The sequence below is a fragment of the Paramisgurnus dabryanus genome, chromosome 20, assembly GCF_030506205.2.
Source record: "Paramisgurnus dabryanus chromosome 20, PD_genome_1.1, whole genome shotgun sequence".
NCBI lineage: Eukaryota > Metazoa > Chordata > Actinopteri > Cypriniformes > Cobitidae > Paramisgurnus > Paramisgurnus dabryanus.
The window spans coordinates 33,966,768-33,987,529 of record NC_133356.1 but is presented as its reverse complement, the minus strand read 5'-3'; the positions used below and the strand labels follow the sequence as shown (position 1 = coordinate 33,987,529).

Here is a 20,762-nt window from a genome sequence, read left to right as displayed (position 1 = left end):
TATTTTTTAATTAAGTATATACACGTTGGTTTTCAAATAGATATATATTTGAAAACCAACGTGTTGCTGTGAAAAAATAGGATATTGGGTGACTTTTATTTTGACGATATCTTCTGTGCTGTATGTGATTAACGCTAGTTTGCTTCACACATGCTCAGATTTTTGCAATGTTTTGCTTACTTTAGCGCGAATCCACTTTAGAAATTGTAATTTAATGTCGATAATGAATTGATTGTATTTGTTGTAGTTAGAGGTTTGTCTTTAACATGTCGGTTAGTTAAGCTTTTTATGCAGGCAGTTTTCAGACTTGATAACATTATTTCAGGCACTCGAGGATTTGCATAGCACCGATGCGTACACTGAAAGTGTTGGGGTTGATGTCATGATGTCTGTCTCTACTGTCTCTGAGAACGTTGAAGATGATGTGGAGTTTGTATCTGTAAGTGTGCATGACACTTATCATTTGAGTTATTATGGCAGTTGTTTGCATCTGGTTCCTCACACACGGGAACTGGATGGAGCTTCTGTGGCGAGCAACTGAAACTGTGTTTAAAATAGGTTATGTTGTTGCAGGAGGGCCCTCTGAGGCCAGTGTTAGAGTGCATAGACCTGCTGAGTGATGCTGAAGATGAGGATGGTGAACCTACTCCACATACTGTAAGTTTATTTACATTCTCTTTAGAAAAGTCAGTCTCATTCAGCTCTTATATCAAGCCCTTATTATTCTCTTAATATTATATAAACATGCTTAGCAAAATGTCCACTCTCCTCTTGTCCCCACGATAAAGGTGGGTGGGTGTAGTGCATTTGACAGTCACTTTTATCCAAAGTGAATTATTGCATTCAAGGTTTGTATTTTGTACAGTATTAAGAACATGCAACATATGGGGCAATCTTCCTGATTTCTGTCCTCTGCAGTAGATCTTAAGTGTATGTTTCAGTTGTGTTTTAGTCGCTAAGAAAGTTTACAGTCCAGTGGTTCTTTGCAAATGGCAACAATTGCATATCGTTAGCATGTGCACAGCCCACATCAATCATCATGTGTTGCTTCTTGAACAGTTATGTCATCAGTGTTGTCAAATATATATATCTTATATTTATATTATATATAGGGATGCTAAACAATTAATCGCGATTAATTGTTAGCAGAATAAAAGTTTTTGTTTACCTCACATATGTGTGTGGTAACTGTGTATAATAAATATGTATATATATATATATATATAAATATGAACACATTCATGTATAATTTTAAGAAAAAAAAATCATATATTAAGTATTTATATTTATATATAATATAAATTATACATAAATATACAAATGTATATACACATGTAAACATTTCTAAAACATATACATGCATCTGTGTACATTAATTTATACAAATTGTAAGAATTTAGATTGATCCTGACCAAAAGGTCAGCCCTTCATGGGAACACAGCATGGATGCCCGAGAGTGCAGTGTGTGTGCCCTGTAGGTGCCCGAGGCAGCAAGGACATCAAAGAGAACTTTTTTGCAACACAACAAGTTTTCCTCAAGGACTCACGGCAGGGGACCAAGACCCCCAAAACACCCCTCTCGGGAACCAGAACTTTATCTCGAATACAGGAGACTCCCTGGAGAGTTACACTTGATTTCAAACACCACATCTCCATACAACAACAGGATTCAATGTTAATCTGTGACAATAAATAAGTAAACTTAACCTAATGTTGGGAGACAACTCCTACCTTAGAGATGTTGACCAATCACCCACTGTATGTATATTAGGCAACACCCCTGAATTTTACAACAACCAATCAGAAGCAAACTCCTATATGCTTTGTCTCTCTGGATATTTAAGGGAATGATGTAAAATGGTTCGGCGGGTCTTTCTGTTCATGGAAATTCACCCCCATGATGCTGTATCTTTGATACAGCATCATGTATTTTATTTTACTTTGAGGAATCTGTAACCAGATATCCCGCACAATTTACTGTGTGTCGTCTTTACCAGGTATGAAAGGTTTTTATATTTCCTGTTTGATGTAAATACTATTGGTTTGTATTTGTGTTACATTTTATTTGAACTGTGAATTGGCTTTGAATTGTGATTTTCTTACCTGGTTAATAAATTGTTAAGTTTGATTTATTCTGTGTTGCTCGGTAAATGTTGACACTGCAAGTAATATCGTTGTATCCGTAGTTACCGTAAGGACTGAAATCAGGCTAGGATCGGCCCAAACCCAGTTAGATAGTGAATAATACATCAGCTGAGGATTTGTGAGATACGAATAGCAATTGGCGTTAGTTTAAGTGTACTTAGAAGCGTGGAGGCTGTGTTTCCGTTTAGAGTAACATTTCTGATTACTCTAAATAGGGTCAGCCTCAACCTCTGTTTATTTCAATGTTATTCTATTCATTAATCTTGATTAGAAATAATAATTGTAATAATTAAGTGTCACCTCTAAGGGGACTAAATAAAGTATGTTTAAAGTTGAGCACGCAGAAAGCGGCCGCTTAAGCGTATAGTCCAACCTCTGGCAGCGACCAACACTGATTCGCTTACGACCGTTGACCAGTATATTAATTATGAGGCCCGTACTAGGATCATGTGCGACTGTGAGAACCGAATGAACGAGTGTAATACCAGAGCTTTATCAGAATAAATAAACAAACATCCATCTAAATTCTGTAAGCTTTAAAAGTAATAATCAATCCGATTTGTAATATAATATAAACTAAATCTTTGTCTTTGGAGTCAGATTAGAGATAAATATACCTAAATTACGTAACGCCAAAACGTCATCTGCAAAGCGCCGGAAAAGACCGAACGCGCTATTAATCCTTCCCATGCGGTTTGGACTTCGCCATTGGGCCAAACGGATGGATGGGGGATATAAAATTTAGACCCCCTTACAAAATTTATTATACACAGTTCACACACACACATATATGATGTAAACAAAAACTTTTATTCTGCTAACGACGATTAATCGCGATTAATTGTTTAGCATCCCTAATTATATATAGTGTTCATGTAGCCTAGTTGAGGGGTTTGATTTCCAATGAACACACACATACAGCAAAAAAAAAATGTCTTTGGCCAAAAATATGTTTTAAATACTTTCTACAAAATGTATTTAGCATATAAAGCTTAATTAAATATATTTTTGAATTTTAAAATATATTTAGTTTTAAGCATCATTTATATTTCAATGTTTAAAATATAAAAGTATATTTTTGCAGTTAAAATATTAATTTGAATCTTTCTTAACCTATTATGTTTAGAGGTCTATAACATTCAAAGTTTTTCTTCCAATGCGACATGAATATAAATGTTTTAAAATGTATTTCTTTTAAAAATATATTTATAAAAAATGGCCAAAAAATATATTGATGAATATAAACATTTCTAAATATATTTCAGTACATTTATTTTTGGCCTTTTTTGTATATTTTGAAATATATTTAAAATTATCTTTGAAAATATATTTTTTTGCTCCATGAAAAAGTAAATTTTGAATGCACTGCAAGTCACTTTGAATAAAAGCATCTGCCAAACACACATTAAAGGTAGATAACATGATTGCTTGGACCAAACACAAGTTTGTTTCCACCCTTCAAAATAACAGAGTTTTATGGAGGAATTAAGTTAAAACCTTTAGACAAAATGAAAGTGAAAGATGCCCAAAATGTAATGTTTATGGAAAACTGCATTATGTTTTCTCTTTCTCTTGTTTTGAATGTTAAGATTGAGGAGCAGGTTGACAAACAGAGAGCTCATGCTGTGTCCACACTGGACAGACTGGCACGGCAGGTTGCTGTTGAGAAACAGGAGAGGGCTGAAAAGTGTAAAGCTTTTAAGGTTTGCCTCTGCACTGTCTTTAAGTCTTTATTTTATACATTTTGTGTAATAGTCCCCATGACATTAAAATGAGTTTTTTACAACAGGAGAAGATGATTTCACAGCAAGCACATGGACGTCATGAGCTGGCAGTCAGTCGTACTAACAGTAACTGTGATGATGCCAAGCGTTGTGTGGATATATGGCTAAAAATGCCAGGTCAGTGATGTTTCCCAGATGTTAAATTCCTTGCATGTGACAGAAGTAGGTTCTTTAACTTCTGTCTTGAATGCTCAGGTTTGCAGCCGGGTGCCATCAACTCCCAATGGAGACGCAGATCAGCTCCAGCACCTGCACCAGTAAGGTTTTCCCCTCAAACCTGCCCGGTCATTAACTGCGGGAGAGTCTATGACAATGCTCTCTTGCTTGAGGGCCATCTTAAAAGGTGTCGTTCATGAATAAATTGCCTAAATTACTTAAAAAATAGAGGCCTGTTTGATTTACCTGGACATTTATGTTTTTTCAGGTTTGATCACTCACCTTGTGACCCCACTATAGCCCTGAAAGGCAGCCCTTCCTCTGTCTTTGCCTGTCTCTCCTGTGGGTGCCACTTTAACTCCAAAGAATCATGGAGAGATCATATGGAGTCTAAGGTTTGTATTTTTATTTTCAGCTTTATGGCGCTTTTCCATTGTATAGTACCCCACGGTTTGGTTTAGTTTGGGTCGGGTCAGCTTACTTTTGGGAGCTTTTCCATTGGGTGCAGTACGTAGTACCCGATACTTTTTTCGTACCACCTCGGTTGGGGTTCCAAGCGACCCGAGCTGATACCAAACGTGACGCGAAAACACTGTAGATCACTGATTGGTCTGAGAGAAGCGTCATCGCTATTATGTAAATATTAGCTTTAGCTTACTGCTAGCTTGTGCTGTCTCAAGCAAACATGTTGTTATCTGTGTTCTGCTATAAGTTTCCAAACACCCTTTTAGCGATGAAAAACATCCACAGGTTGAGATCCGGGACACCATAACAGTTTTTTTCAGACTTGCAGTTTGTGGCGGCACATTCGCGACGTGCACGTCCGCATTATATATGCTTATATGCAACTTCAATGAGGCTCAGCGGAGCGCCGTCGACTGACGCCATGGGTCGGGTGTTTGAACAGAAACTGTCATGTGAGACAAAGGTAGTTATAAACGCGATGTGCAAACATCTATTTGTGGTGGTCAATTTTAATTTTGTGGCAGACTGAGAAATAAATGAATGTATGGGAATGTACAACAACGCTCTCACGTGTATGATGTCACAGCAGTAGGCAGCGTAAATATAACGACAGGCCTATAATCCCTCCCACTCCTAAGTGATACTAAACTCGATGGAAAAGCTAACCACACCAAAGTGAGGTGAGCTGACCCGACCCAAACTAAACTAAACAAAACCGTGGAGTACTATGCAATGGAAAAGCGCCATTAGTGATTTTTGGGGTTTTAATAGGGTTATATTGTATTTTTTCCATCTGAGGTCAGAGGATCACTTGCTGTTTGTTAGTTAAGTTTACAGTTTTGAGCGATATGAAAGTATATTTTGTTCAGACGTAACCGATTTTTTTTTTTGAGTAATTTCTGTATTTCCATAGTAAGTGTCAGTGATTTCAATGCAGGTCGCTCCCTCGCTTTCTTTCTCTCTGTGCTCATGCAGCAGAGGTCTCTCGCTCTACCAAGATATCATATTTTAAAACTGTTGTGAGAATTTAGTTAAAAGCTATAGTGAGTGGCAGTTTTTTATATTCCTAAAAAACAATATAAACTGAAAACTTTACTACCGTTCAATATGCCGTTACAGTGAAATAAAATGACTCGTGAAATGGATTTTTGCTCATACCGCCCACCCCTAATAGTGTTTACAACCTTCCCCCCCTCTTTATTTGCTCTTGTGCCTTTCAAGATTTCCAAATTTTAAACTCTTCAGATATGTGAAAGGTGTAGCATTGTGCTATACTTGTGATCTGTAGGTTTGCTGTTAAACTTTGATCATTCATCACTTACAGCCTTTTACAAAGGCTGAATTACATTGCGACTGACATCAAGCAATACCACTGCAGTGAGCTGCTCAGACTGTAGATGCTACATATCCTTTATCATGTTTCAAATATTAGTACCTCATTGTCCTCTTAAGTTGGTGCATTTGTCTGCTCAAATGTTTACATCTGCTCAATTTATTTGAACGTAAATATATAGAATATCTCACAGGATCAAGGTATATTTAATTCCCCATGAAACTTTTCTCACAACGTTTGCACATTTTTTACATAGCTTTGTCTGTTGTGTTTGATATCTATAGGTCTCGTCCTCTGATGCTGATGGTCACAGCAGATCTCAGAGCTATCAGTTGATCGTATGCTTCGCCTGTCCTGCCTGCTATCTTCTCTTCAATATCAGGGATGAATGCCTTCAGCATATGTCAACCAAAAATCACTTCACTCACTCCATCTCGCTCTCTGGTTTGTGATCATCTACAATCAAACTTCATATTCTTTGAAAAACTGGCTCAAAAGTAAGCTGGATTACGTGATCACGGATCGCAAAAAAAGGATTACTAAATTAGGATTTAACCTTTTGAAAACCGGGCTCTGGATATTATTATTTTTGCGTATTCATGTTGAATTTATTTATTGTTAGTATTAAATTGCACTATTAAGATGGCTCTGATGAGGTTTTATTATAAGTTTCAGATGAAAATATCTGGGAACAGCAAATCTCACCACTGGCCAATCAGAATCAATCATTCCAAAGTGCTTTGTAAAAGGTCCTCATAAGAATGTCTTTGTTCAGTAATATTAGCAATGTGAACAATTAGCCATTTTAAGTGTGAGAATAAACTGTGGACACATTTAATTTGCTTGAGCTTGCATTTCTTTTTTTCATACTTGTCTTTTAGATGCAAAGACACCAGCTGTTCCTGTGCCAGTTCCACGCTATGCTAAGAACCGTTTGATCGCTCTCTGTAAGGATATCAGCTTCAAAGTCAAATGCACAGTCTGCTCTGTAGTTCTTACTTCACATATGGAGGCAAAAGCACATTTCAAGTAAGTTTTAACAGTGGTCTTGCTACCTCCTATCTTTCTGAATTACTCTCTCCCTATACTCCTCCTCGTTCTCTTTGATCATCTGATTGCAAGCTCCTGTGTGTACCCAGATTCGGACTTTCATCTATGGGTGGCAGGTCTTTTTCTCTTATTGCTCCTAAGCTGTGGAACTCACTGCCACTTGAACCTAATAACATCACTTCAGGATTTTAACTGCAATGGTTTATGTTTTGGACAGTAGCAAATGACTACTGCATATTTCTATGTTCTCTTTAAGTGTATAATGTTTGCTGTATTATAACTGTCTTTGTAAAGCATCCTTGATCATGGGAAAGGCGCTATAGAAATTAAACATTATTATTATTAGTAGTAGTAGTATTAGTATTAGTATTAGTATTATTATTATTAGATGTGTGTATGTAGGTTAAAGTGCACTAAGTAATATTTTTGTACTTGAGGATGGATATGGCATCTCATGCTGACGATTTGAGTTATGGCATTATTGTTGAAGTACTGTATCTGCAGGTGAATTTGTTTTTTCTGAGGAACCGTTCGGAGGATTAAGTAAATATTGTTTAGCTGGTCATGTGATCTTAACAGCAACATAGTTTTTTCTAACCTGCTGATGTTTTTTAAAGTTTTTGATTATATTCAGAATAGCTTAGTACTATATTGTTACTATTTTGTAGTATGTATACATGCACGATGAACACATGTTGTTGTATGAATGGAATTCCCAGATGATCTACTAGTAACATTTCCCATAATATATGCTGTCATTTACAGAGCATGTTTCACTCGTACTGTATCCCATAATACACAGTCCCTTCAGAAAAACGTGATTATGCGATTGCATGATTTAACGCAAAATCAGCCAAAGTGCGCAAAATAAGCGGGGCTTGCATGATTTCATAATCTCCGCATTTTCGTAGCAAAAATCACACATATCTTAGCAGAAAGTTGAAAATTTTTGCATTTACTTCACACAAGCGCAGCCATGACCCCTGTTGACATGGAAACGTTATGAAGTGATGTGATTATGTGAAGTGAACATCAATGGAAGGCTGGAAAAGCTGAAAACAGTTTTTGCAAGTTCCTGCAATTTCATCGCATAAAATTGCATAAATGTCCCGCATTTTCCATCGCATTTTTTAAGAAAACATGCCGTAAGATCAAGGATTTTTTTCTCACAACAATTACAAAAAAACTCTGCGTTTTTCTCTAAGTACTGAATACAGTGTGCTTGATATGACCTCACATTTCAGTGTCATAATATAGATAAAGTAATTTCTCTAATAATTAATTTCAGTCAGTCTAAATATCATGTATCCAGAGATAAAGTGTGAACTCGACGGGAGATGCTGTGCGCTGGGTGACGTTGCCAAGTCCTCTGATTTTTTTCGTTATTTGTTTAAAATGTCTCTGTGGGCTGTTTTTTCTGCGAGTTAAAGATGAAATCATTTTGTTGATTAGTTATTGGTATTTGGCTTCTGGACAGTCATTGGGCTTTTGGTCTAGTTTTGAATGTCAATTGGGCAACCCTAGTACATGATGTAACTACAGAAGAGTCAAGTTTTAAATAGGAAAAATATCAAAACTGATTGTCTAATCAGATGCAATGGATTATGCTAAGCAGTGTTTCCCATACATAGGCTCTACTTGGGCGCTGCGCCCAGGTAAATTGCGACCCGCCCAGAAAAAAAATCACTTTACGAATTTCCGTATTTTCTGAACTCGACTGGATGACCCGTGTTTTGTTGAGAAAGAGAGAGAGAGAGAGAGAGAGAGAGAGAGGTGTTGAGAGAGAGAGAGAGAGAAAGCGAGAGAGAAAGAGAGAGGTGGGGGTCGGGTGACCGTGAAGATGATGTACGCGTCATAAACTCATCATACATACAGCGCGGCAAACTGGATCAACTGCAGCACATACGGAGCAGCCAGGGCTTATAGCATCCAAGTTGGCTTGATTTTGCGTGCAAGCACGTTGTGTCTCTCCCGTTGAGTGTCCGTTCACGTGCTCTCTGTTTCTCAATGAATTTGGGTGCGACGCGAAGCAAGCTCAGTGTCACATTGTATCCTTTCATGTTTCTGAACTTGAGCAGAGTTTTACCATTAGAGGTCTTTCTTCACTGAGTATGTGGGACCCGTACGGTTCCGGGTTTATATTTTAAATGGTCAGTGGGGTCCGGGTCGGTCCTAGTTCATTACTTCGGGTCCCAAGTCTGATTAATATTGTGTGTAAAACCCGAGTCCATCGGAGAACGGCCGCGAGCGCTACTGCGCTAAAGCTCGAGTGCTGTTTCAGACCACGCGCCGCTTCATTTTCTTTATCCCATTTTTTAATAATCTCACTAGTAATAGACAATATCTTTACTAAAATCTAAACAGTTTGCACAGAGATTGTAGCAAAAAGCAGTGCTAATACTGAACGAGCAAAGCTCAAGCTGACTCAGGATATAAAAACGCAAAGCTGTAATGTAAATTCTGTCATCGGGACAGAAAGTAGACTTTTAAATCTGAAATAATGAGTGGATTAAGCTTTTTTTAATCGGCAAAAGAGAAATAGAAAGCAGAAGCGGTAAAAGTGTCTAATATAAATTATTACCATTATAACATCAGTCACATTTATAATCTATAGACCTGCACTGTTAATAGGCTATACATAGTATTGTATATTGAGTTTGATAAAAGGGGTCATCAAATTACTTCATATATCAGTGCAAAAACATTAAGTGTTTTCGTGGTGCTTTGACAAACAGTGTCAGCTTTGTTTATGGCAAAGAAAGTTTGTGGTGGTTAGATTAATGAACTATAATGTGAAATTAATATTAATGTTTAATAAATCAAAGTATTGTGTTGTGTCACACATTATTAGTTCTTTGTCACATGTATAGTATACCATTTTTTGTCGGTGGGTAATGATTGCCCTTTTCACCAGCTACCACCACAAGTAAATTTCAGATCTATGGGAAACACTGCTAAGCTATGCTAAAAGTGGTACTGCCAGACCCAGAGATCAGCTGAATGGATTCCAAAACTGTAAAAATCAAATGGTTAACTCTAGGGGAGCGTGAAAATTAGCCTATTTTTTTAAAAGTGTAGTGTCCCTTTAAAGCAACACTATGTAGTTTCCATGTAAAAATGACTTACAGCTCCCCCATGTGGTTGAAAGCGCAACATTGCCTGGTATCAGACACTCTTCTGCAGGCACGGGGGAGGGGCGGGGCTGTGTTTCCTACCCTCCACCGCCACTTTCAGAGTGTGCTTGTAGCAGCTAGGAGGCTGCTCAGGTTGCAGCAACAGTACAATTTGTCCAGTTAAAAGTTGTTCTATCATTGAAATAATTTTAGAGACATTATTTAAAGGTAACAAAACGACACAGTGTTGCTTTAAAGTGACAGCACACAAAATAAATTCTAATGTCTGCAAAAAATTTTTTTGGCCATATTGATAACTAATCAATATTGGTGTGAATCGAATCAAAACCATACAGAAAAGAATTGAATCGCCAAATTGGTCACAAAATCCAGTCCTAGTCTGTACTGGTGTTTTTTATTTTAGATAAGGAAATATAATTGTGTTATGATGTGACAAAAATGGACATGGTTTTAGGACAGTGGTTCTTAACGTTATTCCTCGAGGCCCACTGCCCTGCACATTTTGTATGTCTCCCTTATTTAACACACCTGATTCAAATCATCAGCTCATTAGAAGAGATCTCAATGAACGGAACTGAGTCTGCCAGATAAAAGAGACATACAAAACATGCAGTGCAGTGGGCCTCCAGGAATAACGTTAAGAACCACTGTTTTAGGAGACATTGTAGGAATTCTGTGAATTAAAATGCACAAACCAGAAGCAAAATAATTCCCAACAAATGGAAAAGTGATGACGGAAACAACATTATGGATGTGACCTACTTTAAAGCTGCACTTACCCAACTATGGAAAATTATTTGAAAAAAAAAAGTTTAAAAATCAGAGACCTTGCATGGGTATTAAAGGAGTAGTCCACTTTAAAGATGGGGTCCATTGACTTTTTATAGTAGGAAAAAAAATACTATGGTAAGTCAATGGGCCCCATCTATAAAGTGGACTACTCCTTTAAAGCCACTAAATATTGACATCTAAGAGATCTGTATGGTTAAATGCTTTTATTATGGAAATATTGACATTTGCCTGGAATCGCTCAGTATAGGAGCAGTATTTCACTAACATATTTGCCTTGTTTTCTAGTGTGCACTGCAGACATGGTTGTGCTATTGCCATTGCGGATCAAAGCGTCACTGACATCATGAAGAAGATGGCGCTTGCGGGTCAATGCTTCACATGCCACAAACTCTTTCTCACCCTGGGTAAGATGGAGGAACACAGAGGGCACACCAAACATAACGTGAAGCCGATCAGCAGTCTGGACAAAGCCCTTCTGTACTACAGCAACTACAGTGAAACCCGCAATGCTCGGAAAGGCGTGGCGAATCCTTCAAATGATACCTTGATGTGGGGGAGCAAGAAGGATCCCAAAGATTCAGTGGAGCCGTCAGCTAAGAGACAAAGAACGACCAGCTTAGATTCTCAATGCAAACGGGAGAAAAGGTCAGGCCTCGCATGGTTCTGCGAGTGTGGCCTACGTTTCACGGAGGAGTCGCAAGCGAGCAAGCACCTCCAGGCTGCCAATCAGATCTTTCACAAATGTGCGGTCTGTGGGAAGTTAATGGGCGAGTCGTCTATAGCCCGTTTGCACATGAGCAGGTTCCATGGCGGCGCTCACCTGTCCAACTTCCTTTTCCACTGCAGGCAGTGCAAGGTCGAATTGCCGAGGATGGAAGACATCATGTCGCACGTTGCCGTAAGTCATCGAGGTCACACCTACTACCAAGAAAGAGAAGATGTCATAGATAACAGCGTCTCCTCTAGTACGTCCCCTAAACCTTCCACCAGTTCTGAAACCCAATCGAGCGGGCCAGCTAGTTCCACTTCCAACCCACCTCCGAAGGCCGAATGGTGGCTTTGTCGAATGTGCGAGGATCTGTTCGACTCTGAGGCGGGGGTGCGTAAACACTGCAGCGATCTGAGCAGTCACAGTTTCCAGAGGTTTGCATGCGGCCACTGTCCACAGAAGTTTTTCAAAGATTCAACCCTGCGCCGCCATTGCGCCAACGAGCACGGTGGCGATGTAGTCCTCCGCTTCTTCTGCGGTCTTTGCGATAGCATACTATACAACAACGAAAGAGAGTTTCAGGAGCACTACGACAGTTTGCACAGCCAAGATTTCTACCGCTTGGAAACGGCTGAGAGTAATTCCCAGGCGGCTACGGAAAGCACTGCCGAGAGTCCTCTGGCTTGTGCGGGTCCCTCCCGAGTCTGTCCTTGCATTGGCTCGGAGAAATCCAGAGAGGAACGAAAGGCCGTTTTCACAAAGTGCATGAAACAGTTGGCCATCGACAACAAATGCGACTACGTGTGTCGGCAGTGTGACAGAAAGACGTCCACCTATGCAGAGATGAAGACGCATGTGCTTATTAAACACGAGGCGCTTGAGAAGAGTTTTGATGTCCAGTGCACTATATGTTTAGAGAGCCACAAAGACGTGCCCAGTTTCCATTCACACTATCACAAGCAACACTGCCAGTTAGAGCCATGCGCTTGCAACCGACCCAGCGACACAGACAAGAAATCAGCATCCAACTCCCAGATACTCAATGCACAGCCGATCTTCAAAAAGACTAATGGTGAGGTCTTCCTTTCAGTACCACTGTCCTGCTTTTTTATTTCAATTCCTAAAGTATTCCTCAATGATTTACTCCTTTCTTTCTAAATCCAACTTGATATTTTTTCATCATCTAGTAGGTATTACTTACTGTCCATGTTTTTGAATAGTACATAGGCCTGTTTTATTCACGATAATACACAACAGTGATCTCTTTATTGATCTGTTATTTTCGCTCTTACATAGGATAGTTTCCCAACATGCCTAAGTCCTTGTTTATACTCGACGCATCTACACATGAGCGCATTGGTGTGCGGCAAAAATAACACCAATGCAAAGTGGCCAGTCATGCGTGAGACATTAGTTGCGGCATTAACTGCGCAAGCCTTTGACGTATTTCTTTGATCAGTCCATGCAAACAATGCATATTCATTGACTCATGTTTTAATGTTGTTAATGCAAAATATTCTTGACAAAGTCAAGCTCCTGGTCACGTCACTATTTGCTTTTATTGTATAATGACCAGCAACATGAACATTGTTCACTGTGTGTTTAAACATGAGATAAAATGTCAAATGTTGTCTTCTTTTACAGCAGAGGAGTTTCAAAATGTTAAAAGCATCAGTGCATCAAGTGTTCCCGATGTCAAACAAGAGGTGACTGTTTCACGGGATATTGAAGATGATGGTAGGTTTGCATACAATTGGTACTTGCATAGTATTTTCATTTTGTATTGCAATGTTATTGCAATTATTGATTATTGTTGATATTACAAATACATTAAAGGATTACTCTACTTTCATAAAAAAATCCAAGATGTTGATGTCTTTCTTTGTTCAGCAAAAAGAAATTAATTTTTGAGGAAAACATTTCAGGATTTTTTATAGTGGACTTTAGTGGACCTCAACAGTTTACAGTTTCTATTCAGCTTCAACGTGCTCTAAACAATCCCAACCGAGACATAAGGGCATCTAGTGAAACCATTGTCATTTTCAGCCCTCAAAATATAAAATAAGTAGTTTTTAAACACACCTTCTCTTCTTGCACTAGCCGTGTGATGCGCCAGCTCGACCTTACGTATTACTTAATCACGTGGAAAGGTCATGCGTTACATATGTGAAACGTACATTTGCAGAATTTTTTAAACAATAAACTGACACAAAGACATTAATTAGTATCATTCCACATACAACAACAATTGAACGCTCCTTTTTCTCCACACTTGTAAACACTGAAGCAGTAGTAGCGCTTACGTCATGCGTGACCTTTCGACGTGATTATGTAATGCGTAAGGTCACGCTGCTGGATCACACGGGTAATGCAAGATGAGAAGTTGTGGTTTAATATTTGATTCACATAGTTTTATTTTTATGGGTGAAAATGACAATGGTTTCACTAGATAAGACCCTTAAGGGCGATTTATAGTCGTGCGTAGGTCCTACGGCGTAGCAGCGACGGCGTAGGTTCCGCGTCGGTTTTCATTATACTTGTGCGTCGCCGTCCGCGTCGACGTGCAAACACACGCGAAACCGCTGGTTGGCAGTAATCACGCGTGTAACCACAGTAGCAGCAGAAGTCGTCACAGAAGAAGAAGCTAAGCAAGTTAACCCACAAACGAAGAAGAAATAGCAACTTGTTGTGTATAATTTGAGAAGACCAGCAATGATGGAAGTAAATAAACAGCGACTTATGTTTCAGTTAGAGTTAAATCACTCCTCAACTTGGCTCATCTTTGTTTTCACCGTCTCAAACGGAAATACCTATGACGCAGTTTTTTTACCTGACGGGAGGGGTTCTGGTGGACCAATCACAGTGCTTACGTTCCGCGTAGAGCCGACGCGCTGTTAGAAATTTTGTGAGGTGCGCTTCAGGCTACGCAGAGCTACGCACAGGCTACGGATAGCCTACGCCGTAGGACCTACGCACGACTATAAATCGCCCTTTATACCTTGGTTGGGATTGTTTAGAGCCCTTTAAAGCTGCATTGATACCATAAACTGTTGAGGTCCACTACATGGAGAGAAATCCTGGAATGTTTTCCTCAAAAAACTTAATTTCTTCTTGACTGAACAAAGAAGGTCAAACATATTGGATGACATGGGATTGAGTAAATATCAGGATTTTTTATGAAAGTGGAATAATCCTTTAAGCAAAGAAACTTTTATATGTTCATTTTTTACTTAGATGCGTTTGATCGAGACATGAAACTTGCTTTAGCTTTGAGTGCAGAGGAAGCCAGGAAGTCAAAGGATCTGGACATAGGTGGGTCATGATCTTGTATAACTGTATTGCTTACTGTATTTCTGCCTTTTTGCATTTGTCAGAATGTGAGTTGATTGAAAGTCTCTTTGCAGTTATTAATCAGCTGTTTATTTCTGCCAGCTTTGCATGCCTGAAGAGTTTTATCATTGTGGGTATGTTTCATTTTCATGAAACCCACTGTCTTTGTTTTTCTTGAATCTTGATTTCTATGCGGGTCTAATATGGGCACATGTGGTGTGGTGATCAGGCTGGGTTTTGTTTTATGGTTTTGGTGTAAGTGCTTAAATGTTGAATTTGTCAGGTAAAACGTCATCACGTTAGCATTTCAGGTATGTCAGGTTGTCACTACCTGCATTTTTGGGTCCTATTATGCTTTTTCAACCTTAATTAGTGTGTAATGTGTCTGTTCGAGCATAAAATTAAGTAACAAAGATAATGTCCACTCCAAAGGAAAATATTCTCTTTAACAGAAAACACATTTCTAGATCTACAACCAATGACTCGTTGGGACTACAATGTCCTTCTGTAAAGTCAAATGTCACATTATCCATTATAACATCGCATCTGAAGACCAATGTATAAGAAATCTAATGACAAAAAGAAAACACAATGCAGTTGTGCTTGTATATCCTGTCTAGGGTGGCAAAGGGGCAGAAGTTATACTTGTTATAAAAGTGCTAGATGTACTGGCTAGCTAGCTACTGTATAAACACATTTATATATTTGCTAGTTAAACTGTTAAAATGCAGCAAGTGCAGTATCTGTTTTTACAATGGTATAATGTTGTTGCACACTAGCTTACATACAATATAAGGAAGTTTTAAACAAATGTATGTAATTTACGTGAACACATGCAAAGAAGAATCCTGCACACAAAACAATGTCAAATTGTCCAAGAAATGATCTGTGCATGTTATGATATATATATAAGCACATGCAGGGGGTGTGGCCTCAATGGCCCTTCAGTAAGCTGTGTGCATGTGACTTCAGAATGTGCAGAGTAGAAATTCAACAGAAATGCATTTTTTTAACTACATTTAATTTCCCTGTTATTGGCAACTTTTCAATTTTTTCAAACTTCCAGTTTATTCTCAATAATTTCCCTTAATTCCCATATATTCCCGCTAATTCATATTCTTTTTCATTCTCATGGAAAGTTTCCAGCCTTAAAAATTTCCAGAATTTTGCAACCATAATCCAATCCTACCTGAAGCCAGGGCTCAAATAGGCAACCTGTCCACACTGCATAGCTTTTGCAGGATCTCTTTGTTATGTCACAACAGACTGTGCCAGCTTGACCAATCAAAGTTGACTGAGTATGTCGTTGGTGGGCTTTAAAGACAGGGGTCATAGAGACAGATTGGGAAGAGAGGTGCTGCAGTAATGTAAAATTTGTGTATATAATAATGTGTTTGAACAATCAAGCACGAAACCCTATTCTAGTACACCCAAAAAATAAAATCAAGACTTTTTATTAAGGCATAATAGGACCCCTCTATCTACAGTTTCCTTAATCGTAGCTTTCTGTTTGCATGAATAAGATTAAGCATTGACTTTCTGACTGTATTTTTTTTTTTTAAACACTTTGTGCACATTCTGTACATGTTTAAATTAATAAGAAACTGTTTTTTTTTTTTTTTGCAGAGATTGAAGAGGCCTTGAAAAGAAGTTTACAGGAGTTTTGATTTATTAGGACACAGTTTGTGCCATTTTCCCCACTGATTTCCATACACTGTATTTGTTAACATTGTATTTTTCTTTGTGTTGTGGTTGGTTTGTTTGTTTGTTTGTTTGAATAAAGAATGTGCATTAAAATGACTTATTTTAACATTGTGTTCCAGTCTTTTCTATGTTGCTATTTTGGCACTAAAATCGCCTCCGTCTTTGAGACCTCCTTGGCTCATGTCTGGAGGTCATGAGGCACGCGTTTTACCTCTAGTACTTTCAGCCCATGTTTGGAGATGTGACTCCAGGGACGCGAGCTGGAAACCGCTAGAACGTGATCAGTAGATTTGTTCAACGGAGTAGATTCGTTTGAATGATTCGTTTTGACGTGCCTGTTCGGATAAACATTCACTGATTCTTTTGATGTAGCACTCGAAAGTGTTTCCAGCAGTGCTTCTCTCGTTTTATTGTTTTCAATTATTGTCCTATAAATGACGATATACAGACAAGTTTTACTTAAGAGTTTCTGCTAAAGTCTAACCTTTGTGAATCTTTTTGACCGAATCATTAAAAAAAGAATCGGTTCCAAAGAACGATTCCTCGCCAATCGGATCTCCTCCGTCAGCGCTCGGCTGTAATACAAATCACCACGCCCGTGAAATCGATCATTAAACGCGACCATCAGCGAGCGATGGCTCAAGCAAAAATCAACGCTAAACTGAATGATGGATCCAAAGGGAAATTCAGCAGAACCATATCAATGGCGGACCGCTCCGGACGCTTACTGGAAAATCTGGATCAGATTGAAATGAGGTAAGGCATCGATTTACTTTACATTTACACTCACAGACGCGATGTAAAGCAAAAACTTTACAACTTTAGTGAGTCTGCAAAGCGTCGGGTTTTAATACCTGGTGCAGGAATAACTGTGTTTGTATTTCAACAAGTTTTTTTAGGACTTACAGAATATACATTTTTATCAATATGTCGGTTCCCTGGAAATCAAACCCATGACCTTTGCTTTGCTAACATATATAATTTGTGTTACAGGAAAACTACTACTGTATTATATAAACTACTGAGTGTGTTACTGTCAGTATCATTCTGAAAATGAGCAAAATGCTTAGGCTACATTAATGCATAAACAATATATAGATGGTATTCAGTTCCAGGCTTTTTCATTTCAATAAAACTTTTTACTATTATTATTAATTTAATTGACTATAATATCTTGTTAACGAAGAAATTCAATCCCATTTATCTATAGATTTTAACAGTTTTTCCATTTTTGCAAAGCTACATTTTAGGACAAACCGCAGGGACATGAAAAACAAAATAGGAAAAAAAGGAGAATGCAAAAAAAAAAAAAAATGCTAGAATACATTAACATAAATATATCATTGCATTAAACTATTTAAGGTTGCACTTTAGGTTATTTAAAACTTAAAATGTAGGTTTTTATTGTTTAATTTTATTGATTTAATATAGAATCATTTCAACCTCACGCAGTTTCCTCTTAAAGAAAACATGCAATTCTTACTTAACAAAAACATCTTTGCCCTAACTTAATTCATGATGCTAATGTACTTTATATGAAAAAAAATGGCAACAAATCTGTGTATTTTATGTTGTTTTTGTATTATTTATTTTTTCCATATTTCTCTCTTTCATCTTATTGAATATTTTATCTTTGTCTGTTTTGTGCTAATGTATTTTCTGTATAGCTGCTTTCCAACAATGCAAAATTGAAATAAAAGCTATAAAGGACCAATTGAATTGTATTGAACACGGGCCATCTCACTCACTTTTTGTCTTCCAGACAGGACTTAAGTATAGTCGCAGACTGAATCTAAATGCAACTTATACTGACATACCTTAATGTATATCAGCTGCAAAGTATCTTTGTAAGAATTACATAAAGCCAAGTCCTGGCTTAATCTAAACTCTGTCTAGGAAACTGCCCCTAAATGTTGTGTTTATTTTCTGCCACTGTTATGTACGTGATCTGTCATTTCAGAGTTCATCTCTTATGAAATCAGCTGAGATGAATCATTTGCATCTTTTGTAGGGTGGAGGCATTACGCGAGGCGGCCACTGCTATGGAGCAAGAGAGAGAGAGCTTAATTGAGACCATCCATTTGATACAAAACAGTCAGGAAATGAGGACCATTTGTGACGGTAAGCCAAAAGCATCCGATGGATTTTCTAATGGAGCGTTTAGCTTCAGAGTAAGACATTAAACCACTTTAACTTTTGTTTCAGGGGAAAAGGAAGAGCTCTCTCTGACTGCCAACAGACTTATGAGCAGGACGTTAACGGTGTCGGTTTCTGTCGACACGATCCGAAACGCCCAACAAGAGGAGGCCTTGAAGAAAGTCACAGCCATTATTGATGAGATTGCTGCTAAAATGCTTGAGGATTTGGAGGGAGCCAGAGGAAGACTACAGGCCCTTCACGCCGCATGTGTGACTGAAGCACCACCTGTGCCTATTGATCAGAAGTTTCAGACTGTCATCATCAGCTGCGCCCTGGAAGATCAGAAGAAAATCAAGCGACGTCTGGAGACTCTTATCAGGAACGTGGACAATGCAGAGAAAACCATTAAAATCATGGATAATCAGAAAGTTGATCAGCCCGGTCTTGCCAATGGCAAATAGGAGTTAAGAAAACCCACCCAAGTGCCTTTTTTAGCATCTGTAGGTGCAAATGCCACCAAACACAGCTGATATATAAAGGTCTTCTATAATGAAGCTTTATTACCACTTATGGCCTCTTAATCACATGCATTTCTCTTTTACCTCACTGCATTTAACTTAAAGTTCCCATTATAAATGTTTACATGATATATTGACCCCTCACATTTTTATTTTGTTTTTAATAATTATTATCATCTTTGTTTTTGTTTTACTAACCCATATGAAGCAATGTGAATGGAAAGGTTGTTGTGAACTGATCCTGTTCAGATCCACTATAGCAGGTGTCTCCAACCCTGCTTCTGGTGAGCTATCGTCCTGTAGACTTCAGCTCGTAATTATCAAACAACCCTGAACCAAAGCCATTAAGAACAAGAGTTCTGACACCAGAAGTTCAAAAAGCTTATAGTGAACCATTGAAATACATTGAGTTCAAGGCAAGTAATTTTCAAGAAATGCATAGATTTATAATATTTCTATATCACACAGATATGTGCAGCAGGGATTATTTTTAAGTAGTTACGTTAACATTGTTTTATGACAAATAAAATTCACTAATATGAGAAGATTAGTATGGTCAGCTGCCTGGTATGTGCCTTGTTAACATGTTTTATGCTGCCTCCAACAACTTTAAAGCTTTAAAATGCATCACACTGTGTATAATGTAAGCTTATAATGTTTGTGCATGTTTATAATGACAATTGACTTTGAGCTGTGTGTATATCACCGTGTGCCTGTTTGATTTATAAATATACAAGGAACAAGATTAAAAAGAAGACTCGTAAGGCACTTATTCATTTAATTTTTTGTAAATGAATTGTAATACCACTTGCTTATGGTCGTATATGAACATCTGATGGGAGATGCATCACTTTCAATTATTAATAATCCCTGCATGTATTAATAATAATAATAATCATCATAATATATATTTTATTAAAGGTGGGGTGCATGATTTTTGAAAAAATACTTTGGAAAAGGGAGTCGGGCCGAGTACCAAAGCACACAGTCAATAGAGACAGAGCGCAATGGGTCATAACCTGAAAACCACGCCCACCAAGGGGAAAACAATCCATCCGTACTGACTTTGTATTGCGAGAGGCCGCCTTTTTGTCATGTCTAGCTTACAACAAAAAAAGAATAATGCCTAAAAGCTGCTGTATGACAGGGTGTACAGCTAACAAGCCAAAAAACCCAGAAATAAGTTTTTATAAGCTGTCGACCCCAAACAATTAGCATTTAAAGACACAAAAGTGGAAAAAGGCAACTTTTCATAGTACTACTATTAATAGAACTGCACCCACTAGGGGGAAACGTAGTCAGCGATCCACGTTGTTCTCCTCAAAGGCTGAGTTTAACAGCTTGACAGCTTATAAAAACTTATTTCTGGGTTTTTTGGCTTGTTTGCTGTACATATTGTCACACAGCAGCTTTTAGGCATTATTCTGTTTTTGTTATAAGCCAGAAATGACCAGGAGGCAGCCTCTCGCAATACACAGTTATCACACACATTGCTCTGGTGGT

At 38.1% G+C, this 20,762-nt stretch overlaps 2 protein-coding genes across 3 annotated transcripts; both read left to right on the top strand.

Moving 5' to 3' along the window:
- Positions 1–118: 118 nt before the first annotated feature.
- Positions 119–16,708, top strand: znf451 (zinc finger protein 451). Of its 2 annotated transcripts, XM_065249603.2 has the most exons (13): positions 119–439; positions 574–657; positions 3,735–3,848; positions 3,935–4,046; positions 4,125–4,272; positions 4,354–4,480; positions 6,168–6,327; positions 6,765–6,912; positions 11,145–12,640; positions 13,213–13,305; positions 14,803–14,880; positions 15,001–15,032; positions 16,525–16,708. In XM_065249603.2, the coding sequence occupies exons 1-12, from the start codon at positions 383–385 to the stop codon at positions 15,012–15,014; spliced, it is 2,631 nt and encodes an 876-aa protein (XP_065105675.2). In that variant the 5' UTR covers positions 119–382; the 3' UTR covers positions 15,015–15,032; positions 16,525–16,708. The 2 variants fall into 2 exon arrangements, with proteins under 2 accessions (XP_065105675.2, XP_065105667.2); XM_065249595.2 differs by lacking the exon at positions 15,001–15,032.
- A 156-nt stretch (positions 16,709–16,864) lies between these two features.
- bag2 (BCL2 associated athanogene 2) lies at positions 16,865–20,023 on the top strand. Its single transcript, XM_065249625.2, has 3 exons — positions 16,865–17,358; positions 18,614–18,723; positions 18,808–20,023. The coding sequence occupies exons 1-3, from the start codon at positions 17,237–17,239 to the stop codon at positions 19,200–19,202; spliced, it is 627 nt and encodes a 208-aa protein (XP_065105697.1). The 5' UTR covers positions 16,865–17,236; the 3' UTR covers positions 19,203–20,023.
- Positions 20,024–20,762: the final 739 nt, after the last annotated feature.